This window comes from Botryllus schlosseri, chromosome 3 (assembly GCF_051294905.1).
Source record: "Botryllus schlosseri isolate E-star chromosome 3, Bs_hap1, whole genome shotgun sequence".
Classification (NCBI taxonomy): Eukaryota; Metazoa; Chordata; class Ascidiacea; order Stolidobranchia; family Styelidae; genus Botryllus; species Botryllus schlosseri.
This window is the reverse complement of record NC_137238.1, coordinates 14,126,827-14,151,447: the sequence shown is the minus strand read 5'-3', so window position 1 is coordinate 14,151,447 and position 24,621 is coordinate 14,126,827. Positions and strand designations below refer to the sequence as shown.

The following is a 24,621-nucleotide window of genomic DNA, read 5'->3' as shown; positions in this document are numbered from 1 at the left end:
CTATCGTAGTGTGGAAATTCATTTTCATTGCCAATTTTCCAATAACCTGCTGATACAAACATATTGCTGTTTAGAGACGTTTTGTTGGGGTTTGTTGAAAAAATAAAAATATGGAGATAGTAACGTCAATCTGGGTGGCTTCGTAATGTCTTCTCGACTTGAAGTTGTCAGTTTCATCAAATTAGTGAACAGTCGTTTGAAATAAAAATTTCGAAGTATTTCCCTAATTTGTCCCAATGCAGGGATTGAAACCTCGCCACGAAATCCATTTTATCCTGTGATACACATAACCACCAATTGAACAGCTTCTTTGAGGTACAGAATCTTCGATAAACAATTGAATAGTATATTCATATTGAAATGAACCCGAATATTTTCGGCTGACACTCGTCATAAATCGGACGACGGTATACCTGGTCTTAAAGCTCGGCTATCAGATTTAGCGCATTCTTATTGCGGATGCCCTATCGACAAAGCTGATTTTTTGATGAGCAAGGAGTGTTACGTTGCTATCAAAGCATTACGCTCCAGCCCTGAAATTTATATCACCAGCTATATTGGTATGCAGCCTTGTCTTATTAATGTTCAATTGTTCATGGTCGAAAATGTTTGCTCGTAAATAAATATGTGAACCCGAACAGTCATGACAGTCTTTCTCAGGTTGGAAAACTTGGTTCCATTATTTGGCGCATAAAATTTGTCTATGCTATTAGATTAGGATTTCACTTTGACGGTAGAAACTCTCTGCGGGCCGAATCCGGCCCGCGGTCCGTATGTTGCCCGTCCCTGCGCTAGATGCTGGACGTGATATGTTCATAAAATATATGTTTCTTCATTTTGGTGCCATAAATGTTGCGATCACACCAAAAGTATCGTCGAAAGCGTTTTGCGTTAATACTGCCTTAGCCTTCATCTATCTTTGCGAAAATGGTTTGCAAAATTAGCTTTGAAATAATAAAAGTCTACCAATTTCTACATAAATAGTATGATGTTATTTTCAAGAAAAATCATGATTTTGCTGTTTATCACGAGCTTACAGCTCATATTTGCACAAGACAGATAGAGGTTGCACCATAATAGAGCTAAAATTGAACTAAAACTTGAGGGGGTCCGCGAGGGTCCGTGACGGTCAAAAGGGGTCCGCGAAGCCAAAAAGGTTGAGAACCACTGACTAGCAGATTCTTGGATTCCAAGAACCATCGTAATCGGTTTGTGACCATAGTTTCCATGATTTTACAGATGTGACTTGTGAGTGAGATGGAGCGATAGGACTCCGGTCTAGTTGACTCCTTGCCTGTTTTCAAGATTGGGATGACGATGGAGTGCTTCCAGGCCCCCGGAACGCATCCAGTTCCCCAAGAGCTATTTATCAGGGCAAGAAGCTTGACAGCCGCAGCTGATGATAGACGTTTGATCATTTCATAGCAGATGGAGTCATCTCCGGGTGCCGTGCTTTTGCGTGACCGTAATGCAACATTAAATTCTTGTAGTGTAAATGGTCTATCGAGGGGACTATTTGGATTATTTTCATTAACCATGTCGCTGATGGGGTGTGATTTTTCGAAATCGCTTTTCGTGAGCAGGAAGTCAGGGTCGTAGTTTTCGGAGCTGCTAACAGAAGCGAAAGTCGATGCCAGCATATTTGCCTTGCTCAAGTCGCCGATGGCGTTACTGTTATTCGAGATAAGGGATGGTATAGACATGGAGCTGTATTTACCCGAAATCGAACCAATCGTTTTCCAGACCTTCGCCATTCCCGAATGACTGTTGAGGGTATCGCAGAAACGTTCCCAACTTGAGCGTTTTGATCGCAATATAGTTCGGCGACATTCGGAGCGGCGTTTTTTATATTCTATGACGTCACGTGGGGTGAAACTACGTTTCATCATTTTGAAAGCTGCTCTTTTGCGGCGGATGGCGTGAGCGCATTCCGATGTCCACCACGGTACCGGGATCTTTTCTGTGGATTTAGAACGCGGAATGGTTTCGGTGGCTGCGCGCTTTAAAGCGTCGACAAAAGTGGAATTTAATGTTTCCACATCATCCTCGGGTACACCCGACAGCGAATCGTCGACACAGATTGAGAACCTCTCCCAATCAGCTTTCCCAAGCAACCACTTCTGGGGTCTAGGCGAGGAGCGAGTTATTCTGTCATTGATTGTCGTAAAGATAACAAAATGATCGCTTCCTATTAGGGCGTCGGAAACGGAAGTGTTGCATCGCGCGGCAATATCACTAGAGGCTAGGGTCAAGTCCAAAAGAGTCTGTCAGAGTAGTTATATTTTATTGCACTTTCCGTCATGTCGAAACAGCACGAGATTTTGATATCATGAAAATGTGTTCGGCCTAGTACAACTACAAACACAAATTGCGCGCGACTTCATAATTGAAATAAGCGGCGGCCAGCAAATGATTCAATTAATATTGGTACGTGCGCATGCAAATAAAACAGTTGCAATTATAAAAATACTGAACTGATCGGTGATCATCTAGCTAGGACATTTTGCAATATCGATGTCCTTCAAGTATTTTGATAAACGCTTGAATTGAGGCGGTAATTGATGACAGCCAGACAAGAAATTATACTACAACGCATCGTAGGCTTTCTCAATATGCCCTCCTTTCATATAGGTGAAAACTTTGCATTGCTATGTCTCGCTTCTGCAATCCTATAGCAGCCGTTGTGGAGATGTTCAAACGAGTGGGCTGGGATGAGTTCAGCAGAAACAAGTTGTGTTGATCGAGATAATCGTAGATCGCTTTGCCTCTTGCGTTCGAGCAGTGGCTCCAGTGTAGGTGGTGGGCATTGAAATCGCCGCAAATGAGTGACCGAGAAGAAAAGTGACGAAGGCATGCAAGATCGTTGCTGCCGATAACAACGTCGGGGGCCATATAAACGTTACAAATGTTTATTCCGCTAACGTTGACGCATAACATTTCAAAACACACCGATTGAAAACCATAGCAAATCGAGGATGACAATGACTCGTGCACAAATGTGGCGAGGCCACCGGAGTGTTATGTCTTATCTCGTCGATACAGATGGTATCCCCGTAGCTTCGGGGAGTATTTTGCAACGAGGTGCGTCTCTTGAATAAGTATAACATCCGGTTTAATGGTTAGGGTGGATACAAATTGTTTGAACTCGTTCAATTTTCTATATATGCCGCGACAGTTCCATTGGAGAATCGAGAGTGTTCTATTGAACTTTGCTGCCTTGCGAGACCGGAGAAGATTTATCGGCGGAGGGATCTGATGTGTTTGATGCTTGCTGCAATAGATCGGATTCTACAGAGTAGCCGAAGTATTTACTCGATGCCTTAGCCACGATGTCGAAGATGTTGCTGTTTCCAGTTTTGTATGCTGATACCGTTAGCTGTACAACCTCCGCAACAAGCGCCAATAGCTGTATTGGGTTGATATTCAAGCTGGACATGGATGTGGTTTGTTTCTGTCGATCTTCACTAATTTGGCTGGGGACGACAGTTGAGTTTGGCAGATATCTAAGGTCGCCGTCGTTTGGGGCAGGTGTAGTATAACAACTTGGTTTCTTATTGTTTGTTGAAGACCGGGCTGTAGTTTTACGACGATGATGCACTTCGGAATACAGTGTCTTAGCAGAAGTGGTCTGAGAGGTTTCAGGGGTTCGAGATCGTACGATTTCCTTCGCCTCTGTGAAAGACACGTTTGTGCGTTCTTTAACAATTTGAATTTTAGCTTCCTCTTTGTAGACGGGGCATCCTCCATACCCAGCGCTATGCGGTTGGTTACAATTAACGCATTTTTTCAAGTTAGGGCAATCCTTGTATTCGTGGTCACGACTGCTGCATTTCGCGCAAGTAAGTTTACCGCGGCACGAATTCGCGGTGTGACCGAAGCGGTTACATTTAAAGCACCTAGTCGGGGGTGGATTATAATGTTTTGTCCTAAAGCGAAGATATCCGAATGAAATGAATTCTGGCACTTCCCTGGTACTAAAACAAAGTAACACCGAGAGGCTGTCGGAGACTCCGTCTTCTGGCCTTCTCTTCTTGAGTCGCTTGGCGTAAGTTACATGATAGGTGGCGAAGCTGTCCAACAACTCGGCGTCCGTTACGTCTAACGGAACACCCGTAATAACGGCTCTGCTGGCGAACGGCCTCGGTGTAAATTTCGACGTTTCGATTGGGATATCGGTATGCGTCACTGGGTCGCTTAGACTACCGCATGACAACAACTGCGTAACCTGCTTGTGATTGTGGCAGGTGATGAGCAAAGAACCGGATTTGTGAAGAGGTTTGATGTCTTGATAATTGGTGATCAACGCGGACAACGCCCTGTTCACCACTGTTGGGTGATAGCGCAGAATAGACCTTTGTTGTCCTGAAATCACCACTTTCATATCTATGTTATTTTCGTTGTTATCGGAAACAATGCTAGTTTGTGCCGCTGGCGGAGAAACTGTGTTTGCAGGAGGTCGGGAGACACTCCCGGACGTGGGAGAACAAACAATATTTGCATTAACATTAGTAGTGCTAGTTTGTAGTACAGAATTCTCATCCGCTACTGCATAATTTCGAGCGGGGATTTTGCTCACACTCGGTTGAAGCCGGTCACTAACGCCAGCACTAGGCTCGTCGCTATCCGATGATATAGGATCGGTCAGTTTGCGCTTTACCCTCGTATGTTGTATGCCCTCCATTTACCACGCTGTGGTAGAGAGGGAGCTACCTCTTGGACCCTCTATGTATATTGACCTATCTATCTATTCGGCATACGTAACATCTGTATGAATAGTACTGTTCTACACTTCACTGCGTACTAAACTATAGTACAATGAAACGATCTCACCGCTGATTATTCAAGTCGAGCGCCAACCCCGTGCATTAATCAGAGCTACCTCGAGACGTCCTCACTCGACGAAGGTCGGATCGGAATGCGAGAAATGAAGTTGCGATCCAAGGTGACATTCGATCAATGTTCCACCAGGTTAAGGTTGATGAATCTGATAGAGACCTGTTACGCTTCCTGTGGTGGAAGGATAATGACCCAAACCAACAACTTGAAACGTACCGCATGACTGTGTTTTTATTTGGGACTGTGAGCAGCCCTAGCTGTGCCAATTTTGCTCTACGAACTGTCGCTGAAGACAACAAAAATGCCTATGACATTGATGTCATAAATGCGGTTCGAAAGAACTTCTACGTTGATGATTTTCTTGATTCCTGTGAGGATACTCCTGCTGCAATTCGTCGTGTGGAAGATGTCAGCTCTCTGCTAAGCAAAGGTGGATTTGAACTGACAAAATGGGCAAGCAATTGCAGAGAAGTACTGGCAGCAATACCAGAATCAAACAGAGCCAAAAACCTGAAAAATATTGACTTGTTAACTGATGAGCTACCGATAGAGAAGACATTGGGGCTTGCCTGGAATATAGAAGATGATTCGTGGTGCTTCCGCGTCAAAGAAAAACACAAACCCTGTACCAGAAGAGGAATTCTGAGTATCGTGAACTCAATTTTTGATCCGCTGGGAATGGCGCAAACTATAGTGCAACCAATGAAGGTATTGATGCAGCACTTATGCAAAAATAGTTACAATTGGGATGACCCGTTACCTGAAGAAGCCAGAAAGATTTGGTGCGACTGGTTATCTCAACTACAGAAGCTTGAAAACTTTACGATTCCAAGATGTTTCAAACCGTCAAAGTTTGGACAGGTGACAAGAATCGAACTTCACCACTTCTCAGATGCCTCCGAGTTGTGCTATGGTGCAGTATCTTATCTGAGATATGTGAATGATGCAGGGGAGATTCACTGTTCTTTTGTTTGTGGAAAAACAAGACTCGCCCCCATCAAAGGTTCTACCATTCCGAGAATGGAGTTGTGCGCTGCAACAATATCTGCCAGTAATAACAAATTTCTGCTAAAAGAGCTGGACCTGCCTATTGACGATTCATACTTCTGGACTGACAGCACAACTGTTTTGCGATATCTCACAAACAAAGACAAAGCTTTCAAAACCTTTGTTGCGAACAGAATCAATATGATCAAAGAGTCTTCAGAATTATCAGACTGGAGATATGTACCTTCAAAACAAAACCCTGCTGATATTGCTTCTCGGGGCCAGACTGTTTCTGAATTCTTGACTTGCGACATGTGGAAATTCGGTCCAGAATTCTTGTGGAAAGATTCCTCGGAGTGGCCTCAACAACCAACATTTCTAGAGGAGTTATCTTGTGATGACCCTGAAATCAAAAAGCCAAACAAATTGTGTTTTCTTACAATTACCACTCCAAATTCTGTTCTTGATGAACTCATCTCCAAGATCTCATGCTGGACTCGACTGAAAAGGGTGCTGGCATGGGTCTTGCGCTTCAAAAATAATCTTCTTGCCAAAGCGAGAAACAAACAACCAAATGCAAAGCTGACAAACAAGGCATTGACTTTAACCGAAGTTAAAGCTGCTGAAGAAATGCTTATACGTCATGAGCAAACAAAGCACTTCTCTGAAGAAATAGAAAGACTGAAGACTGATGAACAAATCAAAAGATCCAGCCCGATCTACAAATTGCTACCATTTCTGGATAATGGGACCCTCCGGGTTGGAGGCAGAAATCAAAATGCTCCTATTGGTTACGACTCAAAACATCCGATAATCATCCCAAAAAAGAGTCCAATTGCAGAATTGGTCATTCGAGATGCTCATGTTTCATGTGGCCATAGTGGCCGGGAATATGTTATAGCCCAAGTCAGAGAAAGATTTTGGATTGTCACAATCAATTCCAAAGTACGATCCGTTCTGAAAAATTGTGTCTCATGTAGGAAACGTCAACGAAAACCAGAATCTCAACAAATGTCTGATCTACCATCTGATAGATTAACTCCGAATGATCCGCCGTTCCACGCAGTTGCGGTTGACTGTTTTGGTCCGTTTTTGGTAAAGCGTGGTAGATCTGAATTGAAACGATATGGCGTTTTGTTCACTTGCCTAACCACTCGCGCTGTCCATATTGAAATTGCGAATAGTTTGGACACTGATTCTTTCATTATGGCACTGCGTCGCTGCATTGCACGCCGTGGACAAATCAGTTTGATACGGTCAGATAATGGCAGCAACTTCACATCAGGTGAGAAGGAGTTGAGACAAAACATTTTAACTTGGAATCAAACAAAAATACAAGATTTTTTGGTGCAAAAACAAATAACTTGGTTCTTTCAGACCCCTTGTGCATCCAATCATGGTGGTGTATTTGAAAGACAAAATCGAACAGTGCGAAAGATTTTGGGTGCTTTGTGTGATGAACAAATGTTGTCTGATGAATCTCTATTAACATTGATGTGCGAATGTGAATCAATTATGAATAATCGCCCCATTTCAACCGTGTCTAGTGATCCTCATGATTTGACCCCAATAACCCCTAACAGTCTATTGTTGTTGAAAGATAAACCCATGCTACCACCTGGTGTGTTCAATATCAAAGATGTTTACTCTCGAAAAAGATGGAGACAAGTCCAGTACTTGGCTGATCTTTTTTGGACAAGGTGGAGGAAACAATACCTTCCACTACTTCAGATTCGCCAAAAATGGAATGAAAAGAAAAGAAATATCACTGTAGGTGAAGTTGTGCTTGTGTCGGATCAAAACCTACCTCGTACCATGTGGTTGCTAGGTCGTGTGATTGAGACCCTACCTGACAAGTCTGGGTTGGTGAGAAGCGCGAGAGTGTTTACCAAAACGAATATTTTGAAACGACCCATAAACAAATTGGTGCTTCTCTGTGAAGCTCGTGACTGTTGAGAGCTGAAACTTGTTACAGTTTTTTGAGTATTGTAACCTTTCGTTTCTTTGTGTTTTTATTGTGAATTTGCAGTTGTGTAAAAATTGCCAAACTTGCATAAATTCAAATTTTCAATTTTTAAAGGGCCAGGATGAAGTCGCGATTTCAGACTTCAAGAGCCATAAACATCACGGTTCAATAAACCTTGTACGACCTTTGTGACGTAACTGTTATATAGTTCACTGCCGTTCAGTTTCGCCCTCGTTGCCTGCTTTGTATCAGTTGCTAATATTTCGACTATCAATCTTATTCAATCGTATTTACCTCGCAATTTTTATAGATCCTAAAATAATTATTATGAATAGTCTGATTCGAAATTTGTAACTGTCCTCAAGGAAACACCGTCAAGTAAGTATATATTGATTTATCCGGTACTAAACAATTTGTGTTAATTCGCTGTGTATTAATGCTTTCAGAAAACCGTTTTTCGTCTGTATAAAATAAAAACCAACGAAGCAGGCAGAAACGCGTCATCTTGGGGTGTTGGATAGGACAGTTATATCTCTACTGTGTATACGTGGAAGATTCCACCCCTCTTTCGCGGTTACATACGGTACTATAGTAACATAGCAGTTGGAAACTAAACAATAACAAACACAAATTAGAACGCACTAATGGGAAATTTGTAGGTTATACAGAAAATATTTTTGTCTATATAAAATAGGCTTGGTCAATTGGATGATTGTTGATTCTGAGACTTTCAAATGAAACAAGGATCAACCTCGCGCAATGACAGTAAACATTTGGTCATTATAGTTTTGAGCGCAAGAAAGGTTCTCACTTAAATGTTGGCCAATTGACGAAGTATCAAGTATATGCTTGATAATCGTCATAACAGTCAGTTTTTGCGGCTAATTTGCATTGGCGTGCGAACTTCGTACGGTCATTTGCGCAAGTTTTTGAGCGAATCAATTTGGGAACGTGCTGCGTTATCCGTTCAAACAATCTTTGTGATGTACGTCCCACATACCTACTATCACAGTGGCACTTAAATTCGTAGACGACGTTACTTGCATTTACAGCATGAAGTACATCCTTTCGGAAGTTTGGCAGAAGTGATCTGGTTGTATACACCACATGCGCATTTTCATTTGAAAGTCTTAGAATCAACAATCATCCAATTGACCAAGCCTATTTTATGTAGACAAAAAGATTTTCTGTACAACTTACAAATTTCCCATTAGTGCGTTCTAATTCGTGTTTTTTATTGTTTAGTTTCCAACTGCTATGTTACTATAGACGATTTCCACTGGCTGCGCATGGGTGGCGCCATTGTTACGAAAGGCTGGCCAGATGTCGGATCGGAGGTTTTGATACCCCATCACTTTTGATGAGTTTTGAAGGGGCGTAACGTAGGTCATTATAGTTGTAGATCTATATGTGCCGGTGCCTGCATATAGCATGTAAAAACGAAGCCGAGTGGTGTCTCACACCCTCATTGTTGCGTCCTTACGTGCATTATGCAGTAATGAGAGAGTGGTGAATGGTACCGGCATAGCTTCCATCGCAAAGGACAAGAAGCTATATAGAAAGATTGTATTTCGTTGGAACATAGGAGAGGTTACTGTGGAAAGGATTTTATTTAAGGTTTGTCTAACATTGGCATATTTGTGAGAAACTTGTTATTTATAACATTTATTTCCACATACTTCTATCATAAACATCATATTATTATGACAATCTGCATATTATTATTGCCTCGACTCCTATTTGTGTTTCTTCTTCTGTTACCTCCACTGAGCTATATCCTCTATAAAAATGAGTGCACTGTATTAGTCCACTGCAATAGTTGCGACGAGTAGTATAAGACCTTTACATGTGATTTCATGATTTCCAGTCAAATTTGTTTATTTTTGACGAAGCAATAAATTGTCAATATGTCTGTAGTTTGTGATTTACATTTCTAGATCACTCAGAGAATATAAGAGTCTGCGAAAGACATTTCCACGATAGTGATATGCATATGCGCAGATCGTGTGTATGTGTATCATGAGTCGATGTATATGCCGCAAAAAAACATCAAGGACAAAAATAAACTACGTCCTTTTCTTTTCCTTTCCTGATATCAGGCTTGTCTCAGTCAGTGATTTACATTACTAGAGCTCTCGGAATACAAAAGTATATGGAAGACAATTCCGCGATGATAACATCTGGCTAACGCATTGCTGCAGACAGAATACGAGATATGGCTCTGTCCTGGCAGAATACGAGATATCGCTCTGTCCCATCTAAATTTCCGTGGCAAAAGATTTCAGTCGAGCAACAACGAGTGAAGAGAATCTCTGACAGACTGTGTTGACGTGGATATTTTTCTATATAGCCTACTCATAGAGACAGATCCAACCAGTTCGTACAGCAGGGCTCGCCAACTCAATACCAGTCTCAAGGCAACATCGATACCAAATAAGTCACACATAGTTACCACAAAAGAACTAGTATTTTATTGAAGGAATATAAATATAACTAAGAATATCGGGACCACGAATGTCATTTTATTCTACAGTATGAGCTGCGTACGATACCTGACAACAGTTTGCATAACAGTACTATCTGAAAGACATCTCTTAATCTTGTGGGAAAGTGGTTTTCTAAGACTCTCAGTCTTGGCAGTATCTGCGCCATCGCACGTCAAGCCAAGATACCCCCCCCCCCCCCCCCATTCTGTCTCGATTAAATGCTGTTATCATCGCCGAAGCTGATTCAGCTAGTGAGACAGGCCACCCCTGGGTTTTTCCACCCAGATCTGTGGTTTTCGAGCATCCACTGGGTTCATCAGAGTGTTCGTCAGGTCAATTTTACGCTCGAAAATCAATTATTAGACCAGTAAGATCATTATGTCGTGAAATGTACGTCCTTCAGTTCGAGTTCGCCATTGTCGATGGGTTCAGCTGTTATTGTAACGGGAGAGTCTTGAGAGACTGTTTACATTCGATAGTTTCACTACTAAAATGAGATGCCTTGCGATGCGATGGAGCTTCATTGAATGCTGACTGTCAGGCACTTGGCTGCAATCATGTATGTCTTCATCTTTGGATTCTTTGCAAACTAAAGATTGAATGAGCATATAGGAGTCAATATTGTTATGCCGTTTTGGGTATGCCACATCAAGATAGGTAATCATCTCCAAATAAGTTTCATGCAGCATTAATGCCAATAAACGAACACAGTAAATTAATATGTACCGGTGCTGTGTCTGAGAAAATGAGAATACTGAAATCCATGTTTTCTACAAACATTTTGTAGCCTAATAATCAATGTCCCCTCTAATTTTTGACGAGTCTGCGCACACTCACCAACTTACTGCGCAGACCCTTGGACAACAGTGCGTAACGACTAAAAAAATGGTCCTCACTTCAGATTTTTTGTGCGCAACTCGAATTTTCTGTGCGCAGAGACCGTGTAAGCACTGCGCACGTGCGAAACTTCGAGGGTACATTGCTAATATTCTATTATTTCAAGATCAAGTGAATTTCAGTGCAAACGTTTCAATGTCCAGTGTCCACAAACGTAAAAACTGTTGAATATGCATAGGCTACACCGGTAGCCATGCATCTGTTCGCGACAACAAGAAGCCAAGAACTACGTTCTTTACAGTTCCAAGCTGAACTTCTTACAAGATATTAGCATAAACTAATATTAAATCACCTTATATATACGCGGCTTCCTTACATTTCAATGGCGCGGTATTCAGAAACGTCGGCGAATAACCTCGTCAGGGGAGCAAAATGTGGCTGGTTCTGAACTTGGTCAGTCATACACTACTGGCGCCAGAGCGCTGGAAATCGTCTATAGTACTATAGAATGTAAACGTGGAATGGCAGCGACCGATTTTGCAGCTTCGTTCCGCTTCGCTGAAGCTTTACTCAGACTTATTTTACCGCAGCTACTGTAGAATTTCTGGCAATCCAAAAGTTGTCTTCCAGAGCTCGGAATTTACTGAATCCGGTCTTGATCGAAAGCTACTGTCGCACTGATTTCGAAAATATCAATCAAAATATGATGAAGCACCGTACTGAGATGATAAACCACCCTCAACATCTAAAATCTGCATTGTTCAGAACAATCGGATGACCGCAAAACAATGACCATAACAATGACCCATTGCGGCTCTTCGATTGTTCGGACAATGCCGATAATTCAGACTTGGAGGGCGAATTCTAAGCGGTTCAGTGCCTGATCATATGTTTACTTACATTTTCGGAATCAGTGCGACAGTAGCTTTCGAACAAGACCAGATTCAGTAAATTCTGAGCTCTGGAAGACAACTTTTGGATTGCCAGAAATCCTACAGTAGCTGCCGTAAAATAAGTCTGAGTAAAGCTTCAGCGAAGCGGAACGAAGCTGCAAAATCGGTCGCTGCCATTCCACGTTTACATTCTATAATAGTACCGTACAGTTCAAAGTTTGCTATTGTTGCCATTGTTACATTGCGGACTTCATGGTATGTAATTTCTGATTGTTGCGTCATACTTTGCCGCTCCGGTTTTGCTTTTCATTCTGCTTAAATCCCTTCGGTGTGCCGTTAACTCTTGAAAAGAGGCACTCGAAAAGTATTCGAGTTCAATAAATAATTTACTGCAATGGATGTTGTATTGAAAGCTATCTTCAAGTTCTGTACCACAAACCAACTGTTTATTCTCTATTTGCGGCGGATGATTATTTATAGACGGGTGGTAGCCTATCTACCAGGGGTGGGGAAACTGCGGATATAGCGATCCGAGTGCAGTCACTATATCACGGTGGTTCTCAAACGTATGGGGGGGGGGCGTGGGCGCAACTGGAAGGAGGCACGAAGCCGCAGTAAACTGAGATTTCTGCCTCATTTCATGGTTATTTCTCTGTTCATCGTCCATATGTCATACTTGACAATTCTCTCGTCTACCCTCATAACCCTCAATGCCATCAAACTATCCATTAGGATTGCTGGCATTCTGATTTCTCTCTCTTTTACATTAAATAAGATTTATCCCTTGTATAGGTAAATAAATGCGCGATTAATGTATCGTTTCAGGAATCCGGCCAGTCGACAGCAAAAGTTTCCCGCCTCTGCTGCATACCCTCACAAGCTATCGTCACGTACAATATGATGTCCTCGAGCTCGTGACTACGTTCTAATTGGAGGAATATAATATTACTACTTGACAAACTGAAAGTAGCGAAAATTAATTAGCTTAATCACAAAATATTACTAAGTAGAAGTAGAGGAAAACAACTTGAGTACTTCATAAAGTACTTGGTAAATGACCCGCTGTGATCGTAATACGAGTAAAACATCGCTTACTTTTAACGATTTGTTGTAAATGACGGAATCTATAAACAAAAACATATTTGCAACTGAATACGGTAAAGGCATAATTACTGCTGTAATAAACGTGTCAATTTCTCAATAGATTCACAGTGTCTGCAGCAGTGCTACCTAATCGGGGTTTCCGGGAACCCTTGGCAGTTTCAGTGGCTTCCCAGGGGTGAAGGCAAACAATCGAATCAAACATAAGATTCGTAACGAGATGGTCGATTGGTCGTTTTGTCCATCATTGGATGGGTGTAATTGGGCGCGATGATCACTCGAATCGCGACTGATGTTGTTGTATGTCGTGCGCACAGTGCAGTGGCGTACCTAGAGGAGGTTGGGGTTCGAAATGACAGATTCTATGGATATGTGATTTGGTTTTCGTCCCTCGGCAAAAATGTAGCGTTATTCTAATTGGCGCACGACGCACAAATGACGCTCCATGTCAGTAAACATTAAGAACCACTGGTTTAGAATTTCGGTAGTGAAAGTCTATATATTGAACTTAAAGGGAGCCGAAATCGGTGGCAAATTGAACCGACGCCTCACAACTAGCAGCTGATCGTATAAAACCAACGAATTGCGCATTTCTTTTGGAATATTCAATCAGAGGTATTTAATATTGTTCCGTCAGGTGTGTGAATATATTAATTCTAAATTTTATATGGCAGCGATCCAGTACTGTTGTACCACATCCATAGCTTAATTGCAATTGCATTTAACGGAAAATGGATTGCGCGTTGATTGAAGCCTAAATTAAGCATCACAATAATTCAGAAAAAAGATATTATCCATAGCATTAACTATATTTCATAAGATAAGTCGGATAAGCACTGGCATCCTTGAAGACGACATACATCGTCGGTTTGTTGATATCGTCCCCCAAACTGATGTACCAGTCGTTATTATATCTCTTCGGGGCTGCTTTTATTCCACAAGCACCATGAGCATAAGCGCCAGTGATGACATTTGCAAGAAACACGGTGCGTGCGCCGTCTTCAGTATAGCGATGAGAATAACTTGCTTCGGTGGCGGTGGACTGCTATAACAACAGCAAGTAAGTTTAATAAGTTGGACTCATTGCGCAATGCGTTCGAGCTTTCAACCTTCATCTATAATACTGCGGCTAACTTTCAATATAATACCGAATTATATTTTACCATCACTTTTTTTTATAAGTAGGTTCGTGATTTACATAAAATTATAGCACCTGAAAGTGAGTTTAATTCGAAAGTCCTAATCACTACTCTCACTGAACCAGGTAATATTATCTTCAGTGTTGTGCACTATATCAATTTGATGCAGTATTTTTGCAATAGTTGTTGATAGAGTGCTAAATCTTCAATTCCCACTGAGCCGGATACCTATGCTTGTACATCTCGATATCATATTGTGGTTTTTTGTAAACGTTTCCTATGAACTACTCCTTCCCATATTATTACTAGTTTTAACATAAATCATGTCCGAATGGCCAAAATTTACAGATCTGACCGGCAATGGTAGAATTTTACATATGACAGACAGTGCATCTAATGAGATTCTATAAACTATTTCGAATATTTGTTTTCGTGTCAAATTTGAAATTTTTCTTTATATTTTTCGAGGCCCTCGATTTGAATTTGAGCAGCAGGAAGATGGAACCACCACACCTTATTCTTGCGTGCCACGAATCAGGAAGTCATCAAGGCTGAGTAGTAGCTGATGGAAAGATTATCCAGTGCTTGGGAGGAGGCAGTGTTTTCGGAATGGTCCTTGACCTTTTCAGCTGCTATTATGACCTGGACTTGGCATATCCGAAGACTTCGAGATTTTGGGCATTTTGCAGCAGATCGTTGTGAAGGATGGCAAAATCCCTTTTTATAAATCTGCCAAGTTTGTAGACTTTGGGAAACGCTTTCTTGATTTCCGTGAGAATATAAATTGATTAACATTACCCAGATACAGACTTGGACAACTAGATAATTCTACACTGTAATTTTTTTCATGTCGTTGAAATCAGAAAAGACAACACTTTTTTCGTCAAAAAAGATCCCACGTAAAATGTCCTAGATGATGTCGATTGTGCTTCATATTTTGGTGTTTCCGTATTTAGGTGTTTCCGATCTAGGTGATACCTCACTGCGGCCTGATATAGAATACTAAATAATCTGGCGTACATGTCGACCTCCGTTCTGTTCTCTCAATAACGCTAAAATCACCTGGTGTACTCGACAATCAAACTGTTTGAATCCCGCATGGGACATTTTATTATGAACGGAAAAATGAACGTGTATGCAAATGAACATACTGCACTAAAATAAATTGAAATCAAGAAATAGGACATGCAGCATAAATCGTAGCCGGAATTTTTTAATTAGAATATCGCAGCCCTACCCGCATGGAAATAAACCACATGCTAAGCCCAGCTTGGAAAAATTATTTGAACTTATTACAGAATTTGTTATTATGCTACTTAATTGACAGAATTTGTTATTATGCTACCTAATCGAAAGTACAACTCACTAAACAGATGTAGTGAGTACCCGCATTGAAATAAACCACATGCTAAGCCCAGCTTGTAAAAATTACTTGAACTTATTACAGAATTTGTTATTATGCTACTTAATTGAAAGTATAACTCACTAAACAAATGTAGTGAGAAAATTGACCTTATACAGGATTTGTGCCATGTAACGAACTTGTAGTACTTGTGAAGTACTACTCAAAAAACGAATGTAGGGAGAAATCCGTTCTTAGAAAGTCTTATTCTGGAGCATATTGTTGAAATCTTAGAAAGAAATCGGCCAATTTGGTAGACACATATTGAGCACTTTTGTCACCTATTACGACATGCTGGACGAAAGCCAGAAGCTGAAAATCTTTCGGATACGATAGGTCCCAGGCATAATAGCATGCCATGATATTAATCAGCATATCAAAGACCGTATCATATTCTTGACACGAAATTCTGTGGCCATCAGCCAGAATCCAGCCCTGGATCTTCCCATCCTCGTGCTTTGCGACAATCAAATGCGGAGGTTGTGATCTTTTGCAGTGGATTTGAGTATCTTGAGCCTGAAATTGAAATATTTAAAAAAAATTCAAACAATGCATACGACTGTTAACAACAGGGGTAACATCTCTACACCAGTAATTCACCAAGTTATTTAGACACGCCACACAATAAGTTTGTAAAATTTCACGCCCCCTTATCGTGATGTCACAAAAGTTGATTGCATGGAACGTTATGACTGGTAATGAGAAAATTCTCAAGTACAAAATTCGGAGTATACACAGAACAATAACTATGAATTTTACGTAAATGGCGAGAAGCGAGATAACTTTTTGTTGTTGACCACTGCTTTCCACCCCCCTTCATATGCTTTCATGCCCCTCAGTTTAAGAGAGAGATATGGTATTCTTTTTCGCCTGCACCATCGAGATGCTTAGACGACGGAGTTGCGATACGACCGCGAGGTCATCTGGTCTGCACCCCCGTTTGTTTTCTCCTCCATGCTATTCGTGATTGCTGAGCGCCTAGCAGGATAGCTGCGGATACCAATTTTCAAGTCTTTGGTATGACCCGGCCGGGGATCAAACCCATGACCTACCGATCGAGAAGCCGGACGCATTACCATTACACTATCTCGTTCACCACTGCCGCACAAGTCAGCTGCATGTATCAGTGATTGACATCATTATATAAACTTAGTTATAATCAAGTACCTGTTCCACTGACAATGCAGATACTGTGGACTTCTTCTTAGAGTTCAGGCTGGCGTCGGTCTTCTTCCACTTTACTCTGCCATCGGCGAGTTGCGATTGTACTTTCAGCAGATTTTTCAGTTGATCATTCACACTGAACTGAAAAACAAAAAATCGAGAAGTTATTATCAATCAGTTCTAAATCATAATAGCTTTGCAAGTCCCAATTCACCCTAAATATCTTATCCAATGTATGCATCATTTTTGTGTAATTAGTTCTCATCTCATCAATTGGTGCGATCAACTTCCAGAAATCTTCCCTGACCTGTAAAAATACGAGTTTTTCGAGTATTATATTAAGAACGGGCACTTTATTCTTTGTGGCCGTATAAAAGGCACATAATTCCTATCCCACATCATTCATGTTGGTGACATCAGAATGAGTGATACAGGAATGCTAGTCTCGACCCTAATACTCAATTCAGAGTCAATACACTGACCCGCACTCGATATCGCAGAGGCCTAATGATAAATCATACATGCGTTCACTCACCAGTCTGATATCACCCAAGGAAGGGAACGTTTGCAGAATTTCATTGAGGGGTCCCTTTCTTCGTTAGCTGAGCACGCTGGTGTCCGTACAATTGTTTGAAAAGAGTCACGATTTTCTGCCAGTTGCAGTCCTCGTTGTCGAATTTCTTTTGCAGCTGACGAGTCGCTTCTTTAAAAGTCAACTTGAATCCACCTGAATGTGTAAATATTAGTAGGGACACAATACTCAAATGGCTTGGTGCTACCGCAAACAGGGTCTGGTCTAATTTCCTACCCACAACGCTCTTATGCCCATGAACAATGCAGGTCTACTTCTATTCCCACAGTACAAACTACGCTGTAATTAAACCGGACTACTTCTATATAATCACAGTACAAACTACGTTGTAATTCAACTGGCGCAAATCACCGGACTACTTCTATATACTCACAGTACAAACTACGTTGTAATTTAACTGGCGCAAATCACCGGACTACTTCTATATACTCACAGTACAAACTACGTTGTAATTAAACCGGCGCACGTCACAGGACTACTTCTATATACTCACAGTACAAACTATGTACTTCTATACACACATTACATACTATTTAGTAATTTACCTGACACTGCTGACACGGAAGCGTTTTCAAAGGAAGCAGGACGTTGTCTGAGAAGTCTGAGCGCTCTCAATTTCTGAGACAGTTTCGTGTTGATATTTTTCTAGAAAAAAATGAGATGATCAGTGCAAATGAATTTGAACCAATGAGACCAGTTTACTTTACCCAGGGGGGTTCTGTAAGGTAGATCCTAAGCACGGATACTTTTCCACAAGTGCCTTCCCAAAACTTTCGATATGATGACTTATTGGTCATGTCACCATTGTTCAGGATGTGATTTACACACTGCTCCACTACGAGGTTGAAGACTTCATAAGCTGTACGTTGCTTCAGCGCTAGTTCAACTTTCACACTGAATTCCGGCAAGGGCATCGGAGGATCGAGGTGCTTGATACTGCATGGTGGCTGTTAATTGATGAAAATATGAGTTGGTGTCCTACTAGATACAGTGGTTCTAATACTTTTTAGACCGCGACCCAAATTTGACTTTTAGTGGTATCTCGCGACCCAAGCAACACACACCAAAATGAATGCATTTGGGTGCCGACCAATTATATCAATAACGAATGGTTTGGCCACCCAACGACGGTCAATTATCGCCACCGAACTTTTTGGCACCGCACTTTGCCCAGCCGTATGTTGGCCCAACGTCATACATTCATGTGTCCAAGCGTGGACGGGTTTTGGCCCCATAAACCGGCAACCGCTCGTTGTACAACTCTACACTTGAGCGTCCCAGGTCTCTGACGGTGTTTTCCAGAGAAACCAATGTTGAAAAAAATCTCATCATGAAATCAAACCAATTTGTTTAATACAAAGGTCGGCACATTTTCATGATCAAGTCATGTTGTGGTGGCCACTTCTCCGCGTGTCTCGCTTATTGGCCGTGGTACCAAACTCAGTGACCTCTGATATGCTCAAACCAACTACAGTAAATCGCGTGAAAAGCGAAGATATTTTTGTTGTTGCAATGACCTCATATAACATTACATACATATTAAAAGACCGCTCTGGTACCGTCGCGCCACAAAATTATACCCTTCGCGACCTATGTTTGGGTCGCGACCCATCCTTCAAGAACTGAAGAACCACTGTACTAGAATAAGGAGATCTGTCGAGTTGTCGTTTTCGAGGAAGTATGGACTGCTGAGGCAGACAGGTTGGCTAAATTCATTGCAAAATTTTATCAAATACTTACTGGCATAGCTGCTTCTGAAGAAGCTAAATCACAACGGACTGACGGCTCTACGGGCACGGTGGTATCTAAATCGTCATTGACTGACGGCTCTACCGGCATGGTGGTATCTAAATCCTCATCAACCGACGCTTCTCCCGGCAAGGTGGTATCCGATTCAGCAATCGAGGCTGATTCATCGGATATATTGTTTCGACCTTGATTTGTTGACAACTTTTTCCACAATTGAAACAACAAGACTTAGTTGCGTGATCACATTTCAGTTGATTAGCTTCTTACTTCCTGCAGATTTAACAGATGGCGCGTCACACCAATGGTGAATATTTGCCAAAAGTCTTTATCACAAGCTTGCATGTATAAATCAATCTTGGATGGTCCTTGTGACGTTACAAGAACTGTTTTATATGTGACGTTACAAGAAATGTTTTGTAATCCGATCTGAACTCCCAACGAAATGGGCACTGCCAACATGAGTTTTCATTTGACATTTACGACTCTAATATAATTATTTTTAGACAAAATGAAAAGAAAAACATTCTAGATCACAATTCGTAACACCATTTAACCCCCTACAAGATGCATCGATCACAACTGCTCACTAAATTGTGTAGATTACCAACGCTAGTAGGGCTGGGCGAAATCGAGTGCCATAGTGCATTGATGGATCACGACTCATGCTTCAAGTCGAGTATTCTAGAACCACGCATTATGACAACATAACAGAATGTAAATTGACAAGATTCAAAGCTTTTTACTATGTTTGGTACGCTGCAATACGGCCAATCAATGCTAACACAGTAGAAATAAGTATCACAACTTCAATTCCCGTTGAAAAATTGATACTCATGGCGAAAGAGCGTCTCATACTTCGAAATATCGTCTTTTACCACTATACACTTAAATCAGTTTAACTCTTTCGACGCCGAGCTAAATTTGACGATTGTCTTCAAAACGCCGCGATTTTCACCAAATAACCGCAATTTCAACCGATCGTAACTTCGTCGCTACCTTAGTTACCGAGACGTACCTACGTCTGTATTGTAGCCGCGAACGATATCTATCTAATGATGCGTAACGTGCCTTGATTGATCCGGTCGTGTTGCTAGGACAGGCTTCGGTACGAACTGAAGTTTGGCTGATTTCAGGCGCGCTGCTGCCTGTTGGTGTTTCTATGGTACTTATAGATTAGCTGTGACGTTTTAAAATTCACAGAATATTCTTATTATATTATATATTGATAATATATTATCCTTAAATCGTTAATTCCTTTTCAATGGCAATGCGGGGGTTCAGAACCGTCGTGAAATACTGCTGCCGACATGATCTTCGGCCGTCGATGCTTCAAGGTTATCATTGTGACGTCAAATCCGCAATAATGGCTCGAAAATTTGACTTCTGCTAGTACCGGTACTCAAGTTAGTTTTTCAGGCGCAGTAACATACCGACGGAGCCCATTTGTGTACTATTACTAGCAACGATCTGCACAAAAACATTATTTGTCTCCGTTGAGTCCTCGTCATCTCCCGATGCAATTTTACGTTTGAAAAACATGAATAAATACGTATATATTGGTGTGAAGTCTGTGTTGTCGCAGTACATGTACTGACTTGGTGGCTTCAGTAGATCCGTATATTAACTTAACGCGCGATGTGTCGCTAAAGATTGGCGATAATGATGTAAAATGTCTTTAGGTATTGGCATCTGTTGAAAATCATTACCGTCGTGGAAATATATATCAAATAAAGTTACTATTCCGAACAGGTAATCCAGCAAAATTGTTTCTTAGTAGCAAGTCTTGAATTTTCAATTGATTACCGCACAATGCCCCGACTGCCATGGACGCAAAACGGCATGTCAGATTTTCGAGACAAAAATACGCTCTCTCGATTTAGCGAACATATGGGGATACGCGGCGTTTTGAAGACAATCTCTAGCGAACATATGGGGATACGCGGCGTCGAAAGAGTTAATTGATACTCATTCAAAATCCGCGTACTATAAGCATTGTGCCCAGCCCTAATCGCTAGTTACGCAATGTTCCAAGTTTAAAGCGGAGAGTTATAGCTATAGCTGTTATAACAGCCTGGCATATTGCTTAAGCTATGCGTGAGCTATATACAGATTAGGATCGTACTTTATATCAGATATCTATATAACAGGGTACATTAATGCTGAAGCTATTTACCTACCTTTCTTGATATGGCGCGATGCAACACCGTTACTCACCAAGAAAGTTTTGAAATCTGCAGCACAATCAGTTCCTGTCATGTTCCCAGCACGTTGAATCGAAAAAGAGCGAGACGGGCAACACAGAACTTACGCAAAGCGGAAAAAAAGAGAAATTTTCTCTATAGCGCCTAGCTTTTTTTGCGGCCATGCGCTGAAAGCTCTCCTTTGTGATGCCTCAAGCGGATAATTTCGCGATTCTGGGATCTCAAATTGACAGTGTAGTCTAATTTGGTAAATTCCAGTAATTTAATTCTAATTTAAATGGTACAGTAGAAACATATAGTACGAATCGAGACAGGTCGAGGTTTACGTGATTTCAGTATTTCTAATTCTAATCTAATTACGAACAACTAGTCATAATTCTAATTTTTGCCCAATCTGGATATAACTGTTGAGCTGCAATTCTGATTTAACTCCAATTTGGAAAAATCTTGATAGTTGTAGTTGTAATTCTATTATAATTTAGCGAAATGCCGGTAATACAATATGGTTGTGAAATCTTTTATTGCTCTTATTCTAATTCTAATATATTTTTTGGTTTTCCTGTAAATGCTACGGGAGAACTGTATTGTGCAAAACGAGCCAGGCTTGCTGATCAGACATTTGCCGTACTCCATACTAGAACGAACTCTGATTCGATATTATATACATTTAATTTTCTGTCCAAGTTTTCGCGTAATTGGTAAATTTATATCTAATGCAATTTGGAAAAAAAACTTGTTATAATTCTAATTTTAATATAGTTTGGAAATAACTGTGAAGCTGTTGCCCTGAGCCCCCTGAGCGTTTCCGCCAACTTCGCAATCCAAAACGCACCTTGTGGGGCGCTGGCGACAAGGTAGAAACACTGATCTAATAGCATCGTATCTCTGTTTCTTTCACTGCTCCGTGCTTACATCTCGCAGTGCTCCCAACCGTCTTGTATAATTGAATCAAACGAATATAGTTTATGTGTTTACATTCTTATGGGTGTCTAGATGGGTAGTGTATAGCAGGGCTGTGGAGTCGGAGTCGGAGTCTGGGTAATTTTCGCTTGATGGAGTCGGAGTCGGAGTCGTGAAAACTATAATAGCTGGAGTCGGAGTCGGTGGGAAAATACTGACTGGAGTCGGAGTCGGAGTTTGTGAGAATGACCCTGACTTCGACTCCGACTCCGACTCCAACTTCTCTATCATGAAAACATTTGCTTTCAAAGAATTTTCAATATAATTTCTATTTACCTTCAATCACTGTTATTAATAACCATACAGATCAGGTGCGGCCAGCCCGTGGCACGCAGGCCAAATCTGGCACACGAGAAGGTTAGGTGTGGCCTGCGAGGTTATTCTCGAAATTATTTATGACATCAGGTACAATTGCAAGGCCAACCAGAATTTGATTAGCATGACCGCGAAATTTGATGATGACGAAAACAACAGTTCTGACGCATTGACGTATCCAGGAGCCAGCCACATTTATCCCAGATCTTCGTATATGACCATAAAGTAGAATATTTCATTGCAGATTTATTTGACATGAAATTTTTCTCGGTACTTCGCATGATTCATTGTCACTAGATTTCTTGCATTCAGTATTTGAGCCCCGGCCCTTCTGAAAATTATAACTACATATTATTCACAGAATTGAGTCCAACTATATTCGCAATTAGGAGATAACGTGTCGTCCAACATGCAACTTCGCTTGTGCACTCGCAACGAGATCGTCGACCAAACATTTGCACAAAATGATAGAGGCATGTTCAGTTGTTCACGATTCACCGTCGATTTTGCTATGTCTAAACGTCGAATATTCCCGTCCTTGCCAAATGAGTCCAGTGGTATACAGATGCGACCCCCAATGTTAGCAACATATCTATTGATATAATTCAGTCATTATCTTGCAAAAAAATTAGCGCTTCGCGCGACCAGGGCCTGATTGCGCACTGCACAGTTGCATGACATATTGTTATCAATTTTTGAGCGTATTAATATAAGTCTTGTTTGCAATGTTACCTAATTCGGTTCGCTCCTATCGGGCGACTAAAAAAAGGTTGTCAACATTCCAGTTGCCCGCGCAATGGTTCGTAAATCTCATCTGTCCCTTTGGCCGAAAAAGTTGTCCACCCCTGATATAGATAAAATTAGACAATGCTTGGAAATTACAACTCAGTTACACAGGGTAAGAAAATCGCAATATGCGTTTTCGCGATGCAGTCAAAATTGATGCAATTTTTGGAATTATACCATGATACTGTGTCAGAGCAAATGCATCGGCTGGTTTTGTAAAATTGTAAAAAATGATGTAAATATGACCAAACGATGCTTCCCACTTGACAAAATTTGTAGTGTATTTGAATGATTCATACATTTCAGGATATTAAATAGTCCATGTAATAAAAACTTGAAAAAGAAGGATATTTAGCAAATCTTTCTTTCATGTGGATAATTCGAGCTGTTCCACAATGAAATAATTTAGCATGCCACCGTTAATCATATGTTTGCATATGTTTAATGGTTGTATGATAGTCATTCAACCGACAATGTGGCATATAATTTTCGAAGTTAATTGGTAATAATGCTGGAGTCGGAGTCGGTACGTTTAAAGACCCAGGAGTCGGAGTCATAGTCGGTAAGTTTAAAGACTCAGGAGTCGGAGTCGGTATATTCAAAATGTGTGGAGTCGGAGTCGGAGCCGGAGTCGGTGGTAAAATTTACCGACTCCACAGCCCTGGTGTATAGTGTACCATATCAATTTGTATCAACTTCTCGAGGCTTCGTATTTGATCCTCTAGTTTGACTGAAAATACCACAGACTGTACCATGCCGATATAGAGTTACTCGGGTATTTTATTAGGGGTTCTGAGTATGCGTGAGCGATACCGCGTCTTTTTGCGAGAATATTTAACTTTATATTCGTTGTTTGACTCAAGATGCATGGCCAGGCCGTGTTATTTTTGGCATTTTTCAGATTTTGTTTTAAGCAGTTTTGGCATCGCCAGGAAGTTATATTTGTATACTCGAATTAACGACGTGAAACGATATATAGTTTAATTTTCCCTATCAAACAAAATTCTCGAAACGTGCAGTATCCATTTTGTGTCATCAAACAGCGAGAGTAAAAACCGAATTTACAATAGTGGTGCAGATTCAATTCTCCCAATCCCAAACACGACCTAAATGCAAATCCCATAAAAGCCATATGCATCTCAGTAGTGAGGTTTGGTCAAATTGGTACCGTCCAATCCCAGAAGGCCACGTCGCCTTAATTGCCGCG

General features: G+C 41.1%; 2 protein-coding genes and 1 long non-coding RNA gene across 7 annotated transcripts; 2 read left to right on the top strand and 1 right to left on the bottom strand.

Moving 5' to 3' along the window:
• Nucleotides 1-4,926: 4,926 nt before the first annotated feature.
• On the top strand, nt 4,927-8,285 carry LOC145435838 (uncharacterized). The gene is made up of 2 exons (XM_080313101.1): nt 4,927-8,167; nt 8,236-8,285. The coding sequence occupies exon 1, from the start codon at nt 4,957-4,959 to the stop codon at nt 7,777-7,779; it is 2,823 nt and encodes a 940-aa protein (XP_080169227.1). The 5' UTR covers nt 4,927-4,956; the 3' UTR covers nt 7,780-8,167; nt 8,236-8,285.
• Nucleotides 8,286-15,328: 7,043 nt separating this feature from the next.
• On the bottom strand, nt 15,329-19,456 carry LOC145435827 (uncharacterized). 5 transcript variants are annotated; one of them, XM_080313095.1, is made up of 8 exons: nt 19,144-19,453; nt 18,111-18,350; nt 17,949-18,048; nt 17,347-17,538; nt 17,026-17,118; nt 16,815-16,952; nt 15,711-16,163; nt 15,329-15,590 (listed from the first exon to the last, which is right to left on the bottom strand). In XM_080313095.1, exons 1-4 carry the CDS (start codon nt 19,240-19,242, stop codon nt 17,387-17,389), a joined length of 591 nt encoding a protein of 196 aa, XP_080169221.1. In that variant the 5' UTR covers nt 19,243-19,453; the 3' UTR covers nt 15,329-15,590; nt 15,711-16,163; nt 16,815-16,952; nt 17,026-17,118; nt 17,347-17,386. The 5 variants fall into 5 exon arrangements, with proteins under 5 accessions (XP_080169221.1, XP_080169220.1, XP_080169224.1 ...); XM_080313094.1 differs by having other exon boundaries at nt 15,329-16,163; XM_080313098.1 differs by lacking the exon at nt 17,026-17,118 and having other exon boundaries at nt 15,329-16,163; nt 19,144-19,456.
• A 381-nt stretch (nt 19,457-19,837) lies between these two features.
• LOC145435828 (uncharacterized) lies at nt 19,838-20,718 on the top strand. Its single transcript, XR_013914047.1, has 2 exons — nt 19,838-20,303; nt 20,569-20,718. It is a non-coding gene; the product is annotated as an uncharacterized LOC145435828 (long non-coding RNA).
• Nucleotides 20,719-24,621: the final 3,903 nt, after the last annotated feature.